Source organism: Nycticebus coucang, chromosome 7, assembly GCF_027406575.1.
Source record: "Nycticebus coucang isolate mNycCou1 chromosome 7, mNycCou1.pri, whole genome shotgun sequence".
NCBI classification, from domain to species: domain Eukaryota; kingdom Metazoa; phylum Chordata; class Mammalia; order Primates; family Lorisidae; genus Nycticebus; species Nycticebus coucang.
This window is the reverse complement of record NC_069786.1, coordinates 12,207,823-12,227,832: the sequence shown is the minus strand read 5'-3', so window position 1 is coordinate 12,227,832 and position 20,010 is coordinate 12,207,823. Positions and strand designations below refer to the sequence as shown.

The 20,010-nt window shown below is 41.0% G+C and overlaps 1 protein-coding gene across 1 annotated transcript in view; it reads left to right on the top strand.

Annotated features, from left to right (window-relative positions):
- CNTNAP5 (contactin associated protein family member 5) overlaps positions 1-20,010 on the top strand; it is an 869,192-nt gene that overhangs the window by 740,020 nt on the left and 109,162 nt on the right. The window contains exon 19 of the mRNA XM_053598220.1: positions 6,194-6,418. Within this exon, the coding sequence (XP_053454195.1) occupies positions 6,194-6,418 (225 nt within the window). The remainder of the gene's footprint in view (positions 1-6,193; positions 6,419-20,010) is intronic.

Here is a 20,010-nt window from a genome sequence, read left to right as displayed (position 1 = left end):
GAGCTGCTATAAACATTTTAGCGCAAATGTCCTTGTGATAAAATATATTTTTTTTCTTCTAGGTAAATACCTAGAAATGCCATTATGGGATCAAATGATGGTCTACTTTTAAGTCCTTGAGGAATCTCCATATTTCTTTCCAAAGAGGCCGTATTAGTTTGCAATACCACCAAAAGTGTGTAAAAGTTCCCTTCTCTCCACACCCTTGCCAGCATCTGCAGCTTGGGACTTTGTGATGTGAGCTATTCTCACTGGAGTTAGGTGATATCTGAAGATGGTTTTGATTTGCATTTTTCTGAGGAGTTGGGGGCAATAAGCATTTTTTTCCATGTGTTTGTTGGCTATTCATCTGTCTTTTTTTGGAGAAGGTTCTGTTCATATCTTTTGCCCAGTGACTTATTGGGTACTTTGCTCTTTTCTTATTGATTTGCTTGAGTTCTTTGTAGATTCTGATTATTAGCCCTTTGTCAGATTCATACAATATAAGTATCTTCTTCCATTCCAAAGGTGACCTATTTGCTTTGCTTACTGTGTCCTTAGCTGTACCTGATCAAGCTTAAAAAGACAGCTAAGGATGCAATAAATATAATATGTTTTGAAGGACAGAAGTTTTAATTCTCATGATTTCCAAGTCATCTATTTTTCTATCTGTTGTTTAAGCTTTTAGTGCAACATCTAAGAAATAATTGCCTAATCCAAGGCCATGCAGATTCATACTGAGTTTTTTCTAAGAGTTTTATAGGTTTAGCTCTTATGTTTAGATCTTTGGTCCGTTTTGTGTTACTTTATCTATGGATTGTGAGGTGGGGGTCCAACATCATTCTTTTGCATGTGAATAGCCACTTGTCTCAACACTATTTGTTAATGTGTGTTTGTCTCTAGACCTATATTCCCCCAGTGCACACATCATGAGTGAAGAATCTGGGTAAGACTGTCATGGTGTTTCTTCTTTTTTTTTTTTTCTTTCTTTCTTTCTTTTTTTTTTATTATTCCACATTCATTGAAGGTACAATGAATTAGGTATACTGATTGCATTTGTTAGGTAAAGCTTCTTCAGCCCCAAGAGGTGTGCCGTACACCGGGACCTCCCCAACCTCCTCCCTCTACCGCACCCCAAGCTCCCTCATTCCCCTGCCCCCACCATGTATTAGGTCATCTACTGCCTTCATATTAGAATTGAGTACATTGGTCACCAAAATGTGGAAACAACCCAAATGCCCACCATCCCAGGAATGGATTAATAAGGTGTGGTACACGTATACCGTGGAATACTATTCACCCATTGAAAGAGATGGAAACCTCACATCTTTTGTATTAACCTGGAATAGTTGGAACACATTTTTCTTGTCATAATGTTTCATTTAAAGATGTTTTTAAATTAACATTGTTAGAGAATATATTTGGAAATGTATTTGGATACATACTTGGAAATCTAGAAAGTTAAAAACCAATCTTATTACTCAGAAATAATCATTTAAAAATTGTACTTCTATTTTTTCTTTTTTCATTTAATACAATTGAGGCAATTTTATCTATCATATGTGATATTTTCATGGATTTTCTATTTTTTATTTCAACAGCACTCCTCCATGGGACATGAGTATTTCTAAGCATCAGTTGCAATGATTGCAGTGTATTCCATCTGGTGCCTTCTTCTTATTTAATCCATTCTATCAGGAGAACATTATAGATCTCAGAGTAATAGTGGAGCTTGTGGCACCATACTTGACTTATTTAAAATTTGAACTCATCTACAATCTACGGTCTGTGACACTGGTCATGTAACTCCACCTCATATTTCCTTAGTCTCTTTGTCTATAAACGCAGGACACTCAGGAATATTTCACAAGGGGTTAGCATTCAATGATCCTTCCATGGAGCACATGTGATAACTCATGGCATAGAAAGTCTCACTAAATGCTTATTCTTATTATTGTTTGAAAATTTATGTCACCCAAAATTTAAGGCACAAATAATGTTTTAATAAATGCATTTTGTTTATTTTCTTAGTAATAGAATTTCAGTGAAGAATAATAGTATGTCCATGAAGGTACTTTTAAGTATTGCCAAAACCCTATCCATAAATTCTTTAATATTTATATTCCTTCCAAATTATGCCATTTTTTCTACTTTTTATTATGGAAAAAAAGGCAAACATAGACTGTTGTATGGACAAGATTTTAGGAAACCCTATGTGCTCCTTATCTAGCTCTAATAATTAGCAACTCATGATCATTTTTGCTTTATCTATATTCTTACTTTCTGTCCTCTTCCTCTATTATTTTGAAGTAAATCCACGATATAATATTATTTCATCTATAGATATTACAATATGTATTGCTAAAAGATAAAGACTCATTAAAAACACATATCCATGGGACTATTATCATAAGAAAAAGTGTAATAATAATCTCTGAAATATTCACTCAGTGTGCATATTTCCAGTTGTTTCATTTAGATTTAGTTAGTTTGATTTTTTTTTTTCCTAAATTAATTATAGCTTGGATGATTTCCAAGTAACCACTAGATTTCTTACTACTCAGAAGTGGTCTTTCTGTTTGTTCTATTTTCAAATTTAATTCTATCACTTTTATAAGACCGGCTACTGTTTGAGTTCTCTGTATGTACTATGCATACATATATTTTCTTCTCATCTTTCCACCCATCCCAAGATTGAATCCATCCTGATTTACATTTGAGTAGCCTTATGTTAAGTGGGATCCTGTGATGGCAAGAGAGGCAGAGTCTTGCTCCATGTCAGCAGCTCCACAGCTGCACAGAGACACAGTGTCTCTGGGCACCATCCTGTTTCCTAGCTGCTTCACATAGCTTCAGCCACAGGTCAAGGCCTGAACCAATGCTGGGCTCCTTTTGCGGGACTTCCCAGGCTGCTCAAGCTTTCAAAGATATCCAGCTCTGGGAACACTTGTCTCTGTTGCTCACACATCAAGTTCCAAGTTAACTTCCACTGGTGTTTATTCTTTTAGATGTGTATCTTACCACACAGAACCTAGCAGGATGGCTCCCCCACCAATTGGGTGCTCAAGGGCCATTTCTGATGTTGTCCCTGTGATCCTGGAGTAGCATCATGGTCATTAGAAATCACCTTCGAATTTAGTTTTTTCACCTATTAAATGATGTTCAGACCATTCAATCTGTCTGATCAAAAAAGTTAAATGCTTAGATTATAGAACACAAGAAACTGAAAGAACAACAGAGTCTAGGTCTATAGCTGAAGTTAGCTTTATGCTAAAGTTAGAAAATATCGAAATATTAAAGATAACAGTGGAAACTCCATAGCTGACCACCTTCCTACATCGACTACCTCTTTAAGTTGACCTAATTTTCTTTTTTTTGTTGTTTATGAATGTTTATTATAATAGACAAAAAACAGGAACAACCCAAATGCCCATCTACTAATGAATAGATAATGTGTGATATATCCATATAATTAAATATTATTTCACCATAAAAAATATAAAGTACTTATAAATTCTACAGCACATACGAACCTTGAAAAACACTATGGTATGTGGGAGACGCCCGTCACAAAGACCACATACTGCACAGCTCCATGTACATGAAGTGTCCACGAGAGGGAAACCTGCAAGACAGGAAGCAAAGCAGGAACGGCTTAGGGGTAGAGGTGGACTATGGACAGGAGGGAATGGAGAATAACAATTAATGGGTACGGGGTTCATTTTAGAAGGCATGAAAATATTCTCAATTAGATTCTCGTGGTGATGGTTGTACTCACCTGTGAATATGCAAAAAATGATGGTTTGTAAACTGTAAATAGGTGAATTGTATGGTATGTTAATTATATCTCAGTAAAGCTGTTTAGAAAAAAAGAGTAATCATCTCTAACAGGGTGGTTAGGGGAGGAGGAGGGTAGAGGGTTATCATCTGTTCTGAAACAGCTTTGGTTGTGAAAAAAGTATAAGCAAAACAATACGGATGACATAAGAGTGTGTGTATATACATATACATGCTTTCCTCATAAAGTAACTCCAAGGGAATTCATAAAAATATGTTTCCCTAGAAGGCATCATACAGGCAGACTAAATGGTGGCTAGTATCTCTATTTGGTAAAAAGGTGCACCCTCTCTTCATACACACATGTTCAGCCACGCACTGCGTATGGGAACATCTTGGTCACATACAATAGTGGTTCCATAAGATCACAATACCACATTTTTACTATATGCACCACATGTGCTTATTAGTACAGTTCTAATGTTGACCACTTCTGTATGTTGACCAGTTGGTAACAGTCCCTGGGGTGGTCAACTTAACAGAGGTCCCACCGAAGTTACAACAGGGTCTGGAGAAAGAGCAGCAACAGAAACTTGGTTTGACAGTTCTAATTACAAAGCACTTTTCATTTATATTTTTTTGTCCTAAGTACACAGAAAAAAGTTATATACTACGCATGCCCCATACCTTATTTGCTACGAATAGTAGAATGCTCTGAATTAGACTTCCATTTATGTATAAACATAAACATCAAATAAAAGTCCTTTATTCTGTGAACTAGGAGACGGTAGTTCAAAATGTGAACCAAATGTGCCTTAGAAAATTCACCCAGGGAAAATGCTTGAATCAAGCTGATAATTAATCAAAATCCTCACTCTTACAAGTGTCTGCTGCATATTTCCATAATCAGGAATACCGATGTTGTAACTTGAATGAAAAATGCAAAACACTTTCTCCCAATCTTTAGTGAAAATGAACTAATATTCCCAGTCTGCTGGGCAATATGCATAAATATGCAACTTTAATTTTTTGGCACTGTTTCAGACTGTGACAGAATTTTCACAAGGTGGAACTAATTTGCAATAACAGTAAGAGGCAAAAGCCAGGTTTGATTATGTTCTAAGGGTCCACCAACTCAATCAGAGACTTTTCGTGGAGAAATAGGAACATTCCATATGTCATTCAGGACAAAGAGAAATTGATCATGTCCATGTGGGTTCATGCTTATTGTACGATTTTTACGACAGATATTTGGTGTCAAATCTAAGATAAATTTGCCTATGAAGGAATTTTTCCTGTGTACTCTGGAATAATATTTAAAGTGAATTCAAAAGCAGCCTGCCCGGCATTTGGACGGATTTGCAATTAATAAACAGATACACTGTGTAGAGGCTGTTGGGATGGGTTCAGGTAAAATTCTCTTCTGACACAGAGTCCATGAGTTCCAACTGTGCTGGGCCACTCTCCTAAGTGCTTTCCACAACCATCTCATTTATCCGCATAGGCTCACTGATGAGGTCAGTGTTACGATGCAGTTCACCAGAAGAGAAGACGTTCTCTGTAGGGCTCACTAACCACACAGCCAGCGTGCAATCAAGTGGGACTTCCTGTCTGGTGCTTCTTTGTACTGTGCTAGTTCCGTAAACTAAAATGATAAGGGCTGGAGTGGGAGCAGCCTACAAGGAGGGCAGGTGGTTTGCAGACTCCTGCTAATTGAATGCCATCAGGGCGTAGACGGCACATTCTCTCTGGGGTGCAGCTCTTCATACAGCGTGTCTGCTATAGGATTGTTTACCACAGGTGGGCCGAGTCGCCTAAGTCTTTGCTGTATCTTGGAACTGACACCAATTCCTGGACATCTAAAACCTTGCGTCCACAAGTGGGTACCTACACCTTTCCTAGCGTTTCCACAAATTCCTTCCTTGCTCTTTCAAGGGGTTCTCATACTTCACTCAACATCACAGAGAATTACAGCTGCCCATCCCCATGGCCGACTTTTGGTATCATAGGGTCCACTCACAATTTTTCTGAAACACTAGAAAAACGCAATGCAGAACTGTTAGGATCTCAATTTTGAGAGTAAGAGGCCACCAGCAAAATTTTTCTCCATGCACTGTGCCAAAGACAGGGACATTTGATCCTGCTTCTCAGGAAATTAGCTTGGCCTAAATTTTAGGACACGAGCCTGAGCTCTCTCTTCTGGCTAGAGACCTTGTTCGAGGTGCATAAGTAACCTCTGTGAGCCTCAGGTTCCTCATTTGTAGAATAGGGAAGATGACTTCTGCCACTCAAAACTGTTATCAGGAATATGGGATGGGATTTCTGTGAAAGCCCTCACGCCGTGCCTGGTGCAGAGGAAATAAGAAGCAGACACTCCGGCTGACCTGAGTAAATGACTAAAGCTTTCAATGTATGCTCTCTCTCTTATATTTTGCAGAGGTTTCTGCTGTTTTTGAGGCCGGCACATCAGTTACTTACATGTTTCAAGAACCCTACCCTGTGACCAAGAATACAAGCCTCTCATCTTCAGCTATTTACACAGATTCAGCTCCATCCAAGGAGAATATTGCATTTAGTTTTGTGACAGCCCAGGCTCCCAGTCTTTTGTTCTTTATCAACTCTACTTCTCAGGACTTCCTGGCTATTCTGCTCTGCAAGAATGGTAAGTCCTAATGGCATGAAGCCCAGCAGAGGGTCAGCCTGGCCTGGAGAGACAGGGCATGCCCTCCAGAACTCTGCATAATTTCAACCGCAAGCTGATCCCACCTGGGCAGTGTATTGCAGACTTTCAGCAAAATCCTTGATAATGCTTTACCTTTATGAGTTGCAATTGGTATTCAGGGCCAATGTCAATTCACAGCTGAAGTTTCAGATGCATTGACTTTAATTTGCCTCAACCGTGTAGCAGTAATTCTTTATTATTTATTCTGTGCTAGAATCCATTAAGTGCAAAGGAGATCATAAGCATATCTGAATTTCAGAAGGACACTTGCCACATATATCCTGTCATCTTTGCAGCAGTCCTCTTTATGTGGGGATGTTAAAACAACGAGTATAAATGCAGGCCGCATTAATAGAAGGCGATTGTCTGGGTCTTAGAGAGAGGAAGTCGGTGCAAGTCATAACCTTGGAGAATACGTGGCTTGCTTCTGAGAATCAGATGTTTTGTGAGGCTTTAATTTTTTATATAGTGACAAATTTGGCATTTGCTCTTCTAAAACAACAAGATTTAGGGCATTTTGATACGATAAAAGTATAATACTATTGTTACGATACAAGTATAATACTAGTTATATAAATCAAAGTTTTATCACTTCTTTTCTTTTTACAGTTATTCCGCCTTAGCATAAAATTTGCAAATACTTACAGAGCACTTGTTCCCTATCACTGCATAAGTGGACTAAAAATTATTTTTTTCAAGACTGTAGTAAATTATTGTATAAGCTTCTAGACTAAGCTAAGCTCAATATCATAGTTCCTAAGGGAGAAATTTACAGGGTATCTGATGGAACCTAGGCTCTAGTGTCTAAATTGTCTATTGTTAACTTAAAAAAAATGGGCGAGAAACAGATTTAAGAAAGAATATGGACAAAATTGAACATGGGACGATTTTAATGATAGAAACCTCTTCATGCAAGGAATGTTGAAGGGTGCCAGTCATGTGCCTCTGAGAAAATTCACATTTTCTTCACATACTCTTAACTGCACCCTGCAAGGATGAGGACTCTTGATATAGTCATGGGCAAAGATACTATTGGACCAAAATCTTATTAGATGTGACAATTGCTAGAACAGACAAGGATGTGAACGTCCCTGGAAAATAATCTCGAAGAACACCATCCTGTGATCAAGAACACACTTTTCTTCTTCTGGCAAACTACTGTTATCATGAGTTGACTTTTTGATGGATTCTACCCAATCCACGTGACCATCTTTCAGGGTGAACACTGGTGAGACCTGGCCAGAAGCAGCCTGGAATATGCCCTATGCATGGTGTCCTCCCTAGACCTTGTGTGGAAACTCTAAGGAATGAAGTAGCAATAATAATGACCCATATGGTGTTACAGGCCTTATTCATTCTAAGAGCAAAATTGAAGGCAAGAACACAAAGAGAGACAGAGAGACTAGGATGAGGAGCGACCATTTCAAGCCCAGCTGGCCTTGAAGAGCCTGCAAGAGAAAGGGAAAACATTAGGCATTATTTCACCTCTTGTTTATCAGGAGGCCTTTATATGATTACGATTAGGACCATTTTATTAATACCAATACTCCAGGCCTTAAACCTTGCCCTGCCAAACCTCCATGAGGGTCACAGGCTGGCTGAGGATGCTAAGGCTTTCAGAGGTTCAGCAGGTGGACATGGACCAGCCAAACGGTAATTCATGACACGGCTGTGAATTCACTACACAGGACTCCCAGTAATCAACCTGCAACCTTTCTTCTAAACAAGGTCATCCTCTTATGATGGTGTTGGACATAGTAAGATGATTACCAAGCACTAAGGTGCAAGGTTTCCTCCAAAGCATAGATATAATCTGTATTCTTCTTCACAAGGGATAAACTGAATCTTTTTTTAAACACATAATGTTTTAAATAATTTTCATTTATTTAATCAGGAAGGCATCCTTGAAGTCTTCCCCACCCCTATCTTCTTACACCCTGAAGCTTTCATTCATTAAAAGCTCTGCCTGATCCCTTAGGGACCTGAATTTTTTTAAACCCTGGATACATGTAGGGAACAAGGGAACACTGTCTTGTTTGTTTGCTTGTTTTACCTTAGGTCTCAGGGCCTGTGAGTCCTTGACACTTAGGCTAACTCAAGGGAGTTGAGTGTCCAGGCTGCGGTTAGTGACAGAGGGTCCCCATTCCCACCATGGCGCAGAATGGCTCCTGCTCCACACTGCTGCTGAGAGCCCTGATTTACAGCCCTGGGCTTCCCCTGCCATCTCCTTATACTGCAGAGACCCACCTGAGACATGTGTTCACTCATTCCTTCTCTCATTAACTTTCTGGGTTATAGCAAGTCCACGTGCACAGCATCAGGAACTGTGAAGGCAAAAAGATGAGCAAGACCTGGTGGAAAAAGAGAGACTCAACACCTGCTTTCAAGTTTTTGAAAAGCAGTCTAGACAGAGAAAGGTGTCTCGGTATCCATATTTCTGAAGCAGGCTGATTTGAAGGTAGATTTTGGATAAAGACAAATTTTCTGGGAATTTAGGGATTATAACACTGGAATAAAATGCCTTGAGTGGTAGTGAATTCCTTGTCATGGGAGGTTTTCATATCGTATTTAAATGACTGTATGTGAGAGAAAACATAAGAACAATCCTAACAGTGGACACGAGGGGAGAAAACAACTTCTGAGTTTCTTCCCAAGTCTCAGATTTCGTGATTCTTTATTCCCTTCCTGCTTAGTCTTGCATTAATATTTCCTTCTGTTAAGGCTTCACTTGCAGACTTTGCAAGCAGCTCTGAGGAAATAAGAATCAATATCCTTACAGCTTGTCCCCAGTATGTTTGTTCCATTAAGCCATTGACCTAATTACCAGAGTAGCGCATGGGCAGGGGGCACTGCATTAGAAAGACCTAGGAATATTTTTAATGTGACTTTGATACACTGCAGGGAAAAACATACCTCTGAAATTCTTTTGGAAGTTTAGGTTACTTACAGGTTGAAAAAAGATCAGGAGGGGGAAAATGGTGAAGGGTTTGTGGGGGGAAGATCTTCAACTGTAAGTTTTCATAATCAGATTAATTCAGGCCTTTCTCAGATGGAAACCTGTTTGTCCAGGTTTCTCAACCTTTTCTGATTGAAGACACCTTTGGGAATCCGGTGGAAATTATGATGACAGAGTGACTCTCACGAGGAGTCTGTTTTGTTCTCCCCAGGAGATAGCAAATGTCCACAGCCAGGTTATACAAAATGACTCAAATTTCAGCACTTTTGGTTAAGAAGCCAGCAGATGGAGTTAGGAGGATGAATTGTGCAAACACTAAATGAAATTCTGGGCTTGCAAATCTATTCAGTACAGTTGACTAGACCATGGGAGAGAAGATCATTGTGAGTCAAAGTCAGGCTTACAAGTCTTTCCCTGGCAGGGGTTGGATTTGGCAAGGTTGGGATTTTTCTTTGCCCTTTATCATCATTCTTGAAATATCTCCAGCTACAGACTTATTCAGGTTAAGCTGCTGCTATCTTTTCAAATACAAACGGGTTCTTTTTCCTAAATGAAGAAAAGGACTTTAATTTCCGGGATGGAAAAGCAGAGACGGGATGAGAGGCATTTTGAGGTCAGAGAGTCCTTAAGCAAGAGAAGGTAGTTGGAGTTTCATAACCTAAGGATTTTGGCCACAGACAACTTCTCAGAGATGCGGCAGTTAGAGGAGAAGGGCCTTCAAAACAGGAAAAGTGTCTAGAGAGGGAGATGAGAGCGTTCTAAAGATAAGCTTGACCTGCAGGCATTTTGTTGAGTGAAGGTTCTGCCTTCTCCACAGTGCTGAGAGTTCTCCTTCAAACTTGCCACTTGACAAATATTCACGGAGCTCCTATCCTGGGCCAAGTACCAGTTCGAGTACTGAGAGAAAGTATTAGAAAGGACTTTCCCTTCCTTTAAGGAACATAATCTGGGGGCAGACACATTAATAAGGGCAACTGAATGTGGTAGACACTAACTAGAAGACTGTCATTAGCAGAGTAGAGGGATGTTCAGGAAAGGCTTCATAAAAACAGTGACTCTTGATGTGGGTCATGAAAGGTACGTTTGTGTTCTCCAGCCAGACATTATATATTTTTAATGGAAAAAATGTTTTGGTTTTTTTTCCATTTTATTTGTATTTCAGATGAAATATATGCATGTATGTTTTCCTAATCAATTCCTGTTTCTATTCTTTCACCATCTGTCCTTGTTGGTTCCTCATCAATAGAAATGAAAAGTCAAACTGATATTATGTGCTAACTCTGAGGCCATCCATCTCTGGGGAAATATTTTGGGTGCACCATCCAAATGAGGCTGTCAGGTCACCTTCCCACAGTGGCTGTAGAGCTGCCCTCTGGCGCCAAATGGTTTGTCTGATTTTGCTTGAGTATTTTTCCTTTATCAATCTTCTTTTTGAAACATATGCATTCAGAAGATGCACTGTCTGCATTTGTGATTGCACACACCTTGGAGGGAATAAGGATGAACTGAGACACTTTATATTTTGAACAGACTAACTCAAGGGAAGGAGGCCTAAGAAAGAATGCAGGAAGGGAGCGTCTTCAAAGCAGAAAACTGCACAGCTGCCGGCCAGGGCCGGGTGACCTTCCAACACTCCCCGCCCTCACTGCCTCCTCATGGACGACGCCCTTCAAAGTTTAGTGCTGCCTCCTGACGCTCCCTCTCTGACACCAGCATACACTCGAGTTCCGCAGAGCTGCAAGAATCTGATAAACAGGAATAGAAGCGTGCCTTGGAAGGCTAGTTCCCTGAGCCTTACTAAGCCCTGACCACTTCAGTCTCTGGGCTGTGTCAAGCAATACTAGGCTGGGTTTTTTTTTTTGTAGAGACAGAGTCTCACTTTATGGCCCTCGGGTAGAGTGCCGTGGCCTCACACAGCTCACAGCAACCTCCAACTCTTGGGCTTAAGCGATTCTCTTGCCTCAGCCTCCCAAGTAGCTGGGACTACAGGCGCCCACCACAACGCCCGGCTATTTTTTGTTTGCAGTTCAGCCGGGGCCAGGTTTGAACCCGCCACCCTCGGTATATGGAGCCGACGCCTTACCGACTGAGCCACAGGCGCCGCCCACTGGGCTGATTTTGAATTAAAATTTCCAAAAGTCTTCTGCTATCTCCCAGACTTTGTTTTGGTTGCTTTATCTTCTGCATTTTTGAGGCTTTCCAACCACCTCGCCCCACCCTTTTTCATCAAGTCCTTCACAGTTTTAAGGTCATAGTACACTGTGACCTCCAGAGGGCAGTCAAGAGACCTCTCATCACTTGTTCTCCCAGAGGAAAGGCAAAAACATCGCAGGGGCTAAGGACACATCCAGTGTCACGTAGTTAGTCCCTGGTGCTAAGTGGTGGGCCTGAGAGGAGAAACAGAGCCATGCTGAGCAGAATTGGATCTGGACTTCTCTTCTCCTCATTGTAGTGGTGGCATAACTTTATCGTGTATTCCTAAGTCCTTGAAGATTGCACTGAAGTGTGAACTGACTCACTTCTCAAAAGTGATGTGTTGAAGCGCTGACCCTCAGTGCATTTGGAGGAAGGCATTAATTAGATTGGATGAGATCCTAAGACTTGAGCTATAATCCAATAGAATTAATAACCTTAGAGCTGGAGACCCCAGGAAACTCTCTCTTTCTCAGGGCCATGTGAGAATAGGAAGAAAGTGGCCGTCTCCAAACCAGGAGGCAAGCCTTCTCCAGGAGCTGTCAGACAGCACCTTGAGTTTGTACTTTTCAGCCTCCAGAAGTCTGGATCACTCAGTCTTTAGTATTTTTTTAATGGACGACTGAGTGGACTCAGTCAAATGAAATAACACAAGTAGACGTGTTTGCAAACTATAAAGTACAAAACACTGTTGACTTTCTTGATAATGGTGTGATATGAATCATCTGTGCCCTTGGGTTATCAGAGCATGAATTTTACAGCTCAGATCAGGTATATTTGGGTAAAATTTAACACAAACAGGAAATAAAAATTGCCCAGTGCCTTGAAGCTGAGCACTTCATGGGTGAGACACATTACCTTGAAAAGAAAAAGAAGGCGGCGGCACAGGGTGCCACCACTGGTGGTCGCTTGGCATTGAAGCAGATTTCAATGCATATAAGCATGAAAACAAAACAATTTTAAGAATGGCTCTCTTGGCCAGGCGTGGTGGCTCACGCCTGTAATCCTAGCACTCTGGTAGGCCTAGGCGAGTGGATAGCTCGAGCTCACGGGTTCAAGACCAGCCTGAGCAAAAAGCAAGACCCCTTTCCTACTAACAAAAAAAATAGAAAAACTGAGGCAAGAGGATGACTTGAGCCCACGAGTTGGAAGTAGCTATGAGCGATGACACCATAGCACTCTACCCAGGGCAACAGCTTGAGACTTTGTCTCAAAAAAAAAAAGACTTTCTCAAATGCCCTGTGAAACAGACCTTCATGGAACTTCTGGGAGATAAAAAGAACACTAAAAACTAAAAACCTGGAAACAGACTGTATATATGTAGGACTAATAAAAATTTCTGATCACCAGACTCTGCAAAATACAGTTGAGGAGACCCAGGAAAACATAAGGGAAACTCCCTACCTTAACCATAATCACTCTGGATGTGAAGCAGCAAAGAAAACTAGAATGGGGGAGCAGCAGCTTCTAAGTCAGTCTTTTAAGTCCCTCAGCAGAGAGAAGGAGTCAAAGGCTAGTATGGGATTAAAGACAACATAAATTTCAGTCTATGAAATAACTGCACAAATATCCACTTACTTCCCACTGTCTCAGTTTGCTAGGGCTGCCATAACAAAATGCCATAGACTGGGTGACTTAAACAACAGAGATTTATTTTCTAACCATTCTAGACTACGAGTCCAAGACCAAGGTTGACAGGGTTGGTCTCGCTGAGGACCCTCTGCTTTGGTTGCCCCTTTCCTTTGTGTGCTCACATGGCCTTTCCTCAGAGAATTGGGTATGGGGGGTATCTCCCTACTGTCTCTTCTTCTAAGGACACTAACTCCCTAAGATGAGGGCCCCGTCATGTGGCCTCATTTAACCTTAATTTCTTCCTTAGATGCCTCATCCCCCAATACAACACACTTGGAGTTAAGCTTCCGTGTATTACTTTTGTGGTGACACAAACTTAGTTCATCACACATATCATGTGCTGGATGCTGCCATGTGCTCATAGTAAAATAGTGAGTATGGTATAGTTGATTTGAGGGTGATTCTTGAGTTAGGATTCATATATGACTGATCCTAGTAATGTGAGCATGCACTGGAGAATCTCTGCACACAGTGGGCCTCAGTATTCTTGGGCTGAATTATGCATTTTGAATTGAACAGGAAGAGAAGGTATGTAGCTAGCACATGTCAGGAGATGCCACAGACCCATGAGAAGACATTTGTAGGATTACTGTGGGGCATACTAGGGAGGGAAGGCAGATCTTTCTGGTGCACTGCAAAAGCCTTTTCATGCACATGGGCAGGAATACACTTTTTATTAATTGACTGTTCTTTCCTTTGTAATATGCTTTTTGAGACCCACCCTGCCACCTGTAATGTATGCGAGTGGGTCTCTGTGGAGCTGGCCCTGCCTGGCTTTGTTTGGTTCCAGCCTTCTGGGTCTTCTCACTTTGTACTTTCCCAGTTTAAACAACTCTTCAGAAATTTCCCAAGAATTGAGCAACTGTTTGTTTTTTTTTTTTAGAAAGGAGGGCTGCTTACAACTGTAGTGTGAGAATTAGGATAATTAAGATCTGCCCTTATGATGTTTGATTGTAAAAAGAAAAAAAGGAGTATACCAGGTGCCTTGGTCCTTCATCTGTAAACATGGGGTAATGGTGGTGGCCAAGGGTCTCCCAGCAGTGTTGTGGGGGATTAATGAGATCCCATGTAATGGGTTTAGAGGAACTCAGATGAAAGATGTGGAATAAATACAAAGTAGAGTTACTGAGAAACAGAGCAAAGAGCTGGCAGGTTACTGAGATACCGTTATTTTTAATGTATCTTTTTAAAGCTGGGAGTAAAGAGAATGGGGGATTAAATGTTTAGCTTTTGAACCAGAACTCTAATTAGAGGTTTAAGGATTAAGAAAATAGTCAGAGTTAGTGTGAAGAAAGCTTTTCTTAGAGAAAAGACATGTTTTTATTCTTCTTCGAGCACTTGACCTGTAAATACTTACATCTTAAGATGTGAAACAAATTCAGCCGAAGGCCCGAGCTCGGGGCTTATTCAGTCCTCCCTTCAGTCAATTACCTTTTGTTCAGCAAGGAGGCCTTGTGTTATCATTATTTCTCCTAATTCAAAGTTCTTGAAGATGTATTTTCACTTTAATAAGTAGCTTGACCTCACAATGTTAAGAAATGAGGACTCTGGAAATCAGATGCCCTATCGTCAAAGTGAATGGACGAGAGAGATCGGGAATTGTTTCAACCTTAAGGATCCAGTCTAAATCTCTGCCTCTAACCACATGCGGCCTGCTTTGCTCCCCCAGCTAGAAAGCGTGGGGAGCCGCTGATGCCTATGAAGTGCTGAGGACCGGCCATGATGAGGTTTCAGCACTGTGCCTGTGTTAAGTCATTTCCTTGTCTCACAATTATTAGTGTTTCCCCATTTCACAGATAAGGACATTTTGAGCTGGAAAGGTTAAATGACTTGTTCCAGGAGACACAGGAAGGACTCAGGAGGGCTGGAAATCAAAGCCCATTGGTCTTTCTTCTCAACTTGTGATCTCTTCCGCTCTGTGTGCTGACCTGTCCTGGTACCGTGTGTCCTTCTGTCCTGGAACCTGTCATTTCCTTTCAGCATTGGTGTCAACTTCCTTCTACAACACTGGTTCTCAAACTGTGGTTTGTGACCCCTTTGGGGATTGAACGACCCTTTCACAGGGGTTGCCTAAGACCACCTGCATATCAGATATTTACATTACGATTCATAACAGTAGCAAAATTACAGTTATGAAGTAGAAACGAAAACAATTTTATGGTGGGGGGTCACCACAATATGAGGAACTGTCTTAAAGGGTTGCGGCATTAGGAAGGTTGAGAACCACTTGTCTATACCGTGGGCTTTGTCAGGTAGTCTCGATTCAATTCCTGGAGCCCCTCATAATGCCTTGCTTACAGATCTTCATTTAAAAAATGGGCCAGGCAGAAAAAATGGGGAATGGTGAAATTGAAAAATGAGCATTCCCCACTGCCAAATAAAAGAGCTTACCACGTATCTCCCCGTACTTTGCAAATCCCACACTGGTGCATGTGGAAGCACACAGAACTATTGAGTTCAGAAAACAACAACATGTTTTTGTCGGTGCCAATTCCTGGGACACCAGCTACAGGGTACAGCCCCAGCTCTGAGCATGACCAGCCACATTAAATGGTCACAGTTGACTTCCTGTGGTGAAATAGCACTTCAGGGGGGTGCTACTTTCTCAGAAAAAGTGATTTTAAAAGTATTACTAGGTCTCAGCATAATTTGGGGGGTTCAGAAAAATTGCACATACTAATGCATGTTCCTATTTAAACATGGAGGGTGAATGTGCACATTTACCATCTCTCCCTCTTAAACTCCAGCAGAATGACATAAAGCAATCAAAACCATGAAAAAGATAAGAATTCAGGAGGCCCACCAACCCAGGAATGGATTCACAAGCTGTGGTATATGTATACCATGGAATACTATTCAGCCATTAAAAAAAATGGAGACTTTACATCCTTTGTATTAACCTGGATGGAAGTGGAAGACATTATTCTTAGTAAAGCATCACAAGAATGGAGAAGCATGAATCCTATCTACTCAATTTTGATATGAGGACAATTAATGACAATTAAGGTTATGGGGGGGGAGGAAAAGCAGAAAGAGGGATGGAGGGAGGGGGGTGGGGCCTTGGTGTGTGTCACACTTTATGGGGGCAAGACATGATTGCAAGAGGGACTTTACCTAACAACTGCAATCAGTGTAACCTGGCTTATTGTACCCTCAATGAATCCCCAACAATAAAAAAAAAAAGAAAAGAATTCAGGAGGACCAAGAGAACAGAAGAGAGCTTAGGTTGGGTAAGAAATTTCAACACCGTTTTGGAAATCAGAGAGCAGATGAGGGAGGAAGGCTGCCTCGGCTCCAGACTCTGCAGAGGGCGCGCTAGTGGGACTGACAGGGAGAAACTCAGACCTGGGCGCTTCTGCGTAACATAGAGGCCTGGCGGTGACACAAAGGTGGGGAGAAATCAGGCAAAGTCCACACAGGTGGCTAATTCCAGTTCCACTTTAAAACCTCCTCAGGCAGTTAAGCAAATTCCTTTCCACGTCCACCTTAGGCCTAGTCTCTAGCTTATAGAAATTAAACCCAAACTTGTCCAAAGCTGAGGGCGAGGTGTGGAGATAGAGACAGAGCTGCAGCTGCAGTGGCCTCTGCACTGGGGACTGGAGGGTCCCTAGACTTACTTTTCTGCCTTTTTCCTGGAGTTTTTACCATGAGACTTTCTGTTTGTTTCCATACAAGGTGATGAGAAGGTTTTTTTTTTTTTGTTATTGTTGTTTGTTTGTTTGTTTCATAGAAAAACCTAACGGTCTCATGAAAATTATATATGTATGAAGTGGGCAGCACCTGCGGCTTGAAGGAGTAGGGCACCAGCCCCGTTTGCCACGGGGTTCAAACCCAGCCCCGGTCAAAACTGAAAAAAAAAAAGAAGGAAATTACATGTATTAAGTAAAATTTAAGAGACATCTCTACTGAAAAAATAGTTTACCTGTCTGATGAACAGACAGTGAAGCCCATTTGCTGGCGAGCTCAGCTCCCATGTGTGGAAACCTCAACCCAATTTGTAGCGCCTCAGTCCTGTACCCTGTGAATGGATAACCAAGACCACAGAACTCGTCTCCAACACCTCTAAGATGAAATGTAAAGATAAAATCCAGCAAACAAATGCACTTGGAAGACTCAGGAATCATACAGGAGGTAGAAGAAACTTTAAAACGTTTCTTTGGAAAGATAGAATATACGAACCCATAAAGAAGAACATCATCTATGAAGCAAAACTGGCAAATAATGAGAAAGAACTCTTGAAAAGGTGATAGAGGGAATGGTTTAAAAATTTAGAAAGCTGGAAGATAAAAATCGGAGAAGTCTTCCAATGAGTTGAACACAAATACAAAAAGAGTGGACAATGGAGAAGAAAGAAAATCAGAGGGTCAAAACATGATGTCCGATGTCTGATAGGATTTACAGAGAGAATACAGGTGGGGGCGGTATTAGCAAAGACAACTGAAAATACCTGATAGAATAGAAGAAAACGGACAGTGAGCAAAAAAAGCCACACACCCAGGCAAAGACAACCATCCTAAGTATCCAAAGGTAGAGAATCAGGAATCAGACAGGCATAGAACTTTGATGCTGGATGTTAGCGGATTGTGTGAAAACGTGTTCACGATTCTAAAGGGAAATGGTTTCAACCTGGAATTCTATGTTTATCAGTCGTGTGTGAAGTCATTTTTTTAAGACTTCCTAAATATCTTTATTGGGACGCTGCTTGATATGCATGTATTAGTTTTCTGATACTGCACAAAAATTGTCCTCAAAGTTAGCACCTTAAAACAACACGCATCCATCACCCTATACTGTTCTGGGAGAGGTCAGCCTCCTTGATGATTCTAGCCCTTGGTCTCTCAAAGGTCAAATTCTTGTCCTGGGCTGTGATAATCTGAAGGGCTTGATAATCTGCTTCCCAGCTCCCTCGTGTGGCTGTTGACAGAAGCTTTCAGGTTCTTGACACACTGTCTATTTTTTTTTTTTTTTTTGCTGTTTTTGGCCGGGGCTGCGTTTGAATCCTCCACCTTTGGCATATGGGGCCGGAGCCCTACTCCTTTGAGCCACAGGCAACATACTGTCTTTTAACTGGGCTGCTTAGACAGCATGGCAGCTGGCTTCATCCCAGAAAGTGGAGTCACAGGGGAAGAGCACAGGACAAGCACTAAAACAGAGGTGGGTCCTTCAGGACACAGACTCAGGGGGGGAGGGGACACCTAGTGCACCCTAAGACAGGATTATGCAAGGGTGTGGGTACCTGCAGGCAGGGATCCCCGATGCCCCGTGGACGCTGCCTGCCACAGTGTGCTCAGCCCAATAAAAGAGAGATGTGGAAAAGAAAGGGGTGAGATTCAGGGAGTGGGAACCTCTACAGGACAGGACAGGTGATTTCAGGAGAGCAGCTGTGCAGATGTCCCTGGATGCAAACAATCTATGTCAATAGCTCCCCCCCCCCGGTAAGGTTTTGCCTCTCTACTGGGGGTTACTTGGCAATATCTGGAGGCCTATTTCTTTTTTTTTAATTTTATCTCTTTTTTAATTTTTTTTGTTTTTATTAAATCATAACTTTGTAACATGGATGCATTTATGGGGTTCAGTGTACTGATTTGATATACAATGTGAAATGCTTACATTGAACTGATTAACACATCCATCACAATTATATTATTTTCTTAATAGTTTTGAAATGTATCGTTGCATCATGCACTTTAGGTGAGGTCCCCCCAAATTCACTGACAAGGTGGGGAAGGCAGCTGGTGTGCAGTGGGTGGGGCACTTCCAGGGATGCTGTAAAACCTAGAAACCGGAAAAGCCCAATGACAAAATTACCAGGATCCAAATGTCAATCACGTTTTAGACATCTACGGGTCTAGATTGAGAAGTAAAGAGAGAAGAAATTTGGAGGCAGACTCTTGAAGAAAGTTTGAGAGTGACAGCAGCTCAGGGTGACATTTATATCAGACAAACAATAAAGACTTTCAAAGCCAACCTGACCAAAACTGTGATAAACCTATATTGAAAATATGGTGGGTGCGCTCACATATTTCAAAAAAGGTAAAGAGTGTAAAAAAGGTAATGCCTTATTTATTATTGTGGGAGGGCAAAAGATTACATCTAAAAGGGATAAATAAAAAAATAACAACACATTTAATCAAATAGAGACAATAACAAAGAAATTATTAGAACCACATGTGAGGAGGTGGCCGGGGGGTGGGGCAAGGATAGCTTTCTTAGGCTAAGTTTTCTATACTATTTGACTTTGTAAATGCATTACGTTGATTAAAAAACTATTTAAATATTTGTAGGAATTCATTGTTAGAATACCAAGAAAGTTTTGCTTAAAAGAAAATTAGTTTTTCTTCCTACCAATAGATACATATAAGTGTCTAGAGGATGCTAGTTGAAGACATGTGAGATGATCACAAATGCCCAATTTATGCTGTCAATGAATGTAGTGAATAAAGGAATGAATGGAGGAAGTAATTTAATTGGAAATTAAAAAAAAATAACAAATGTTTTTACTTTCTTAAATAGTAAAGCAGTGGAGGAGGTGGTCAGGGGCTAATGAAAACAAACTGTCCTTGACCCCCTTCTGTGATTAAATAGTTCATGCTAAGGCCAAAAAGAAGCTCCTCTTTTCAGGATTCTCAGGATTTGTTTTCAGGCCTTCACTTCCCTGAGCTTCCTAGAGCAGTGGTTCTCAACCTTCCTAATGCCACGACCCTTTATTCAGTTCCTCATGTTATGGTGACCCTGAACCATAAAATTATTT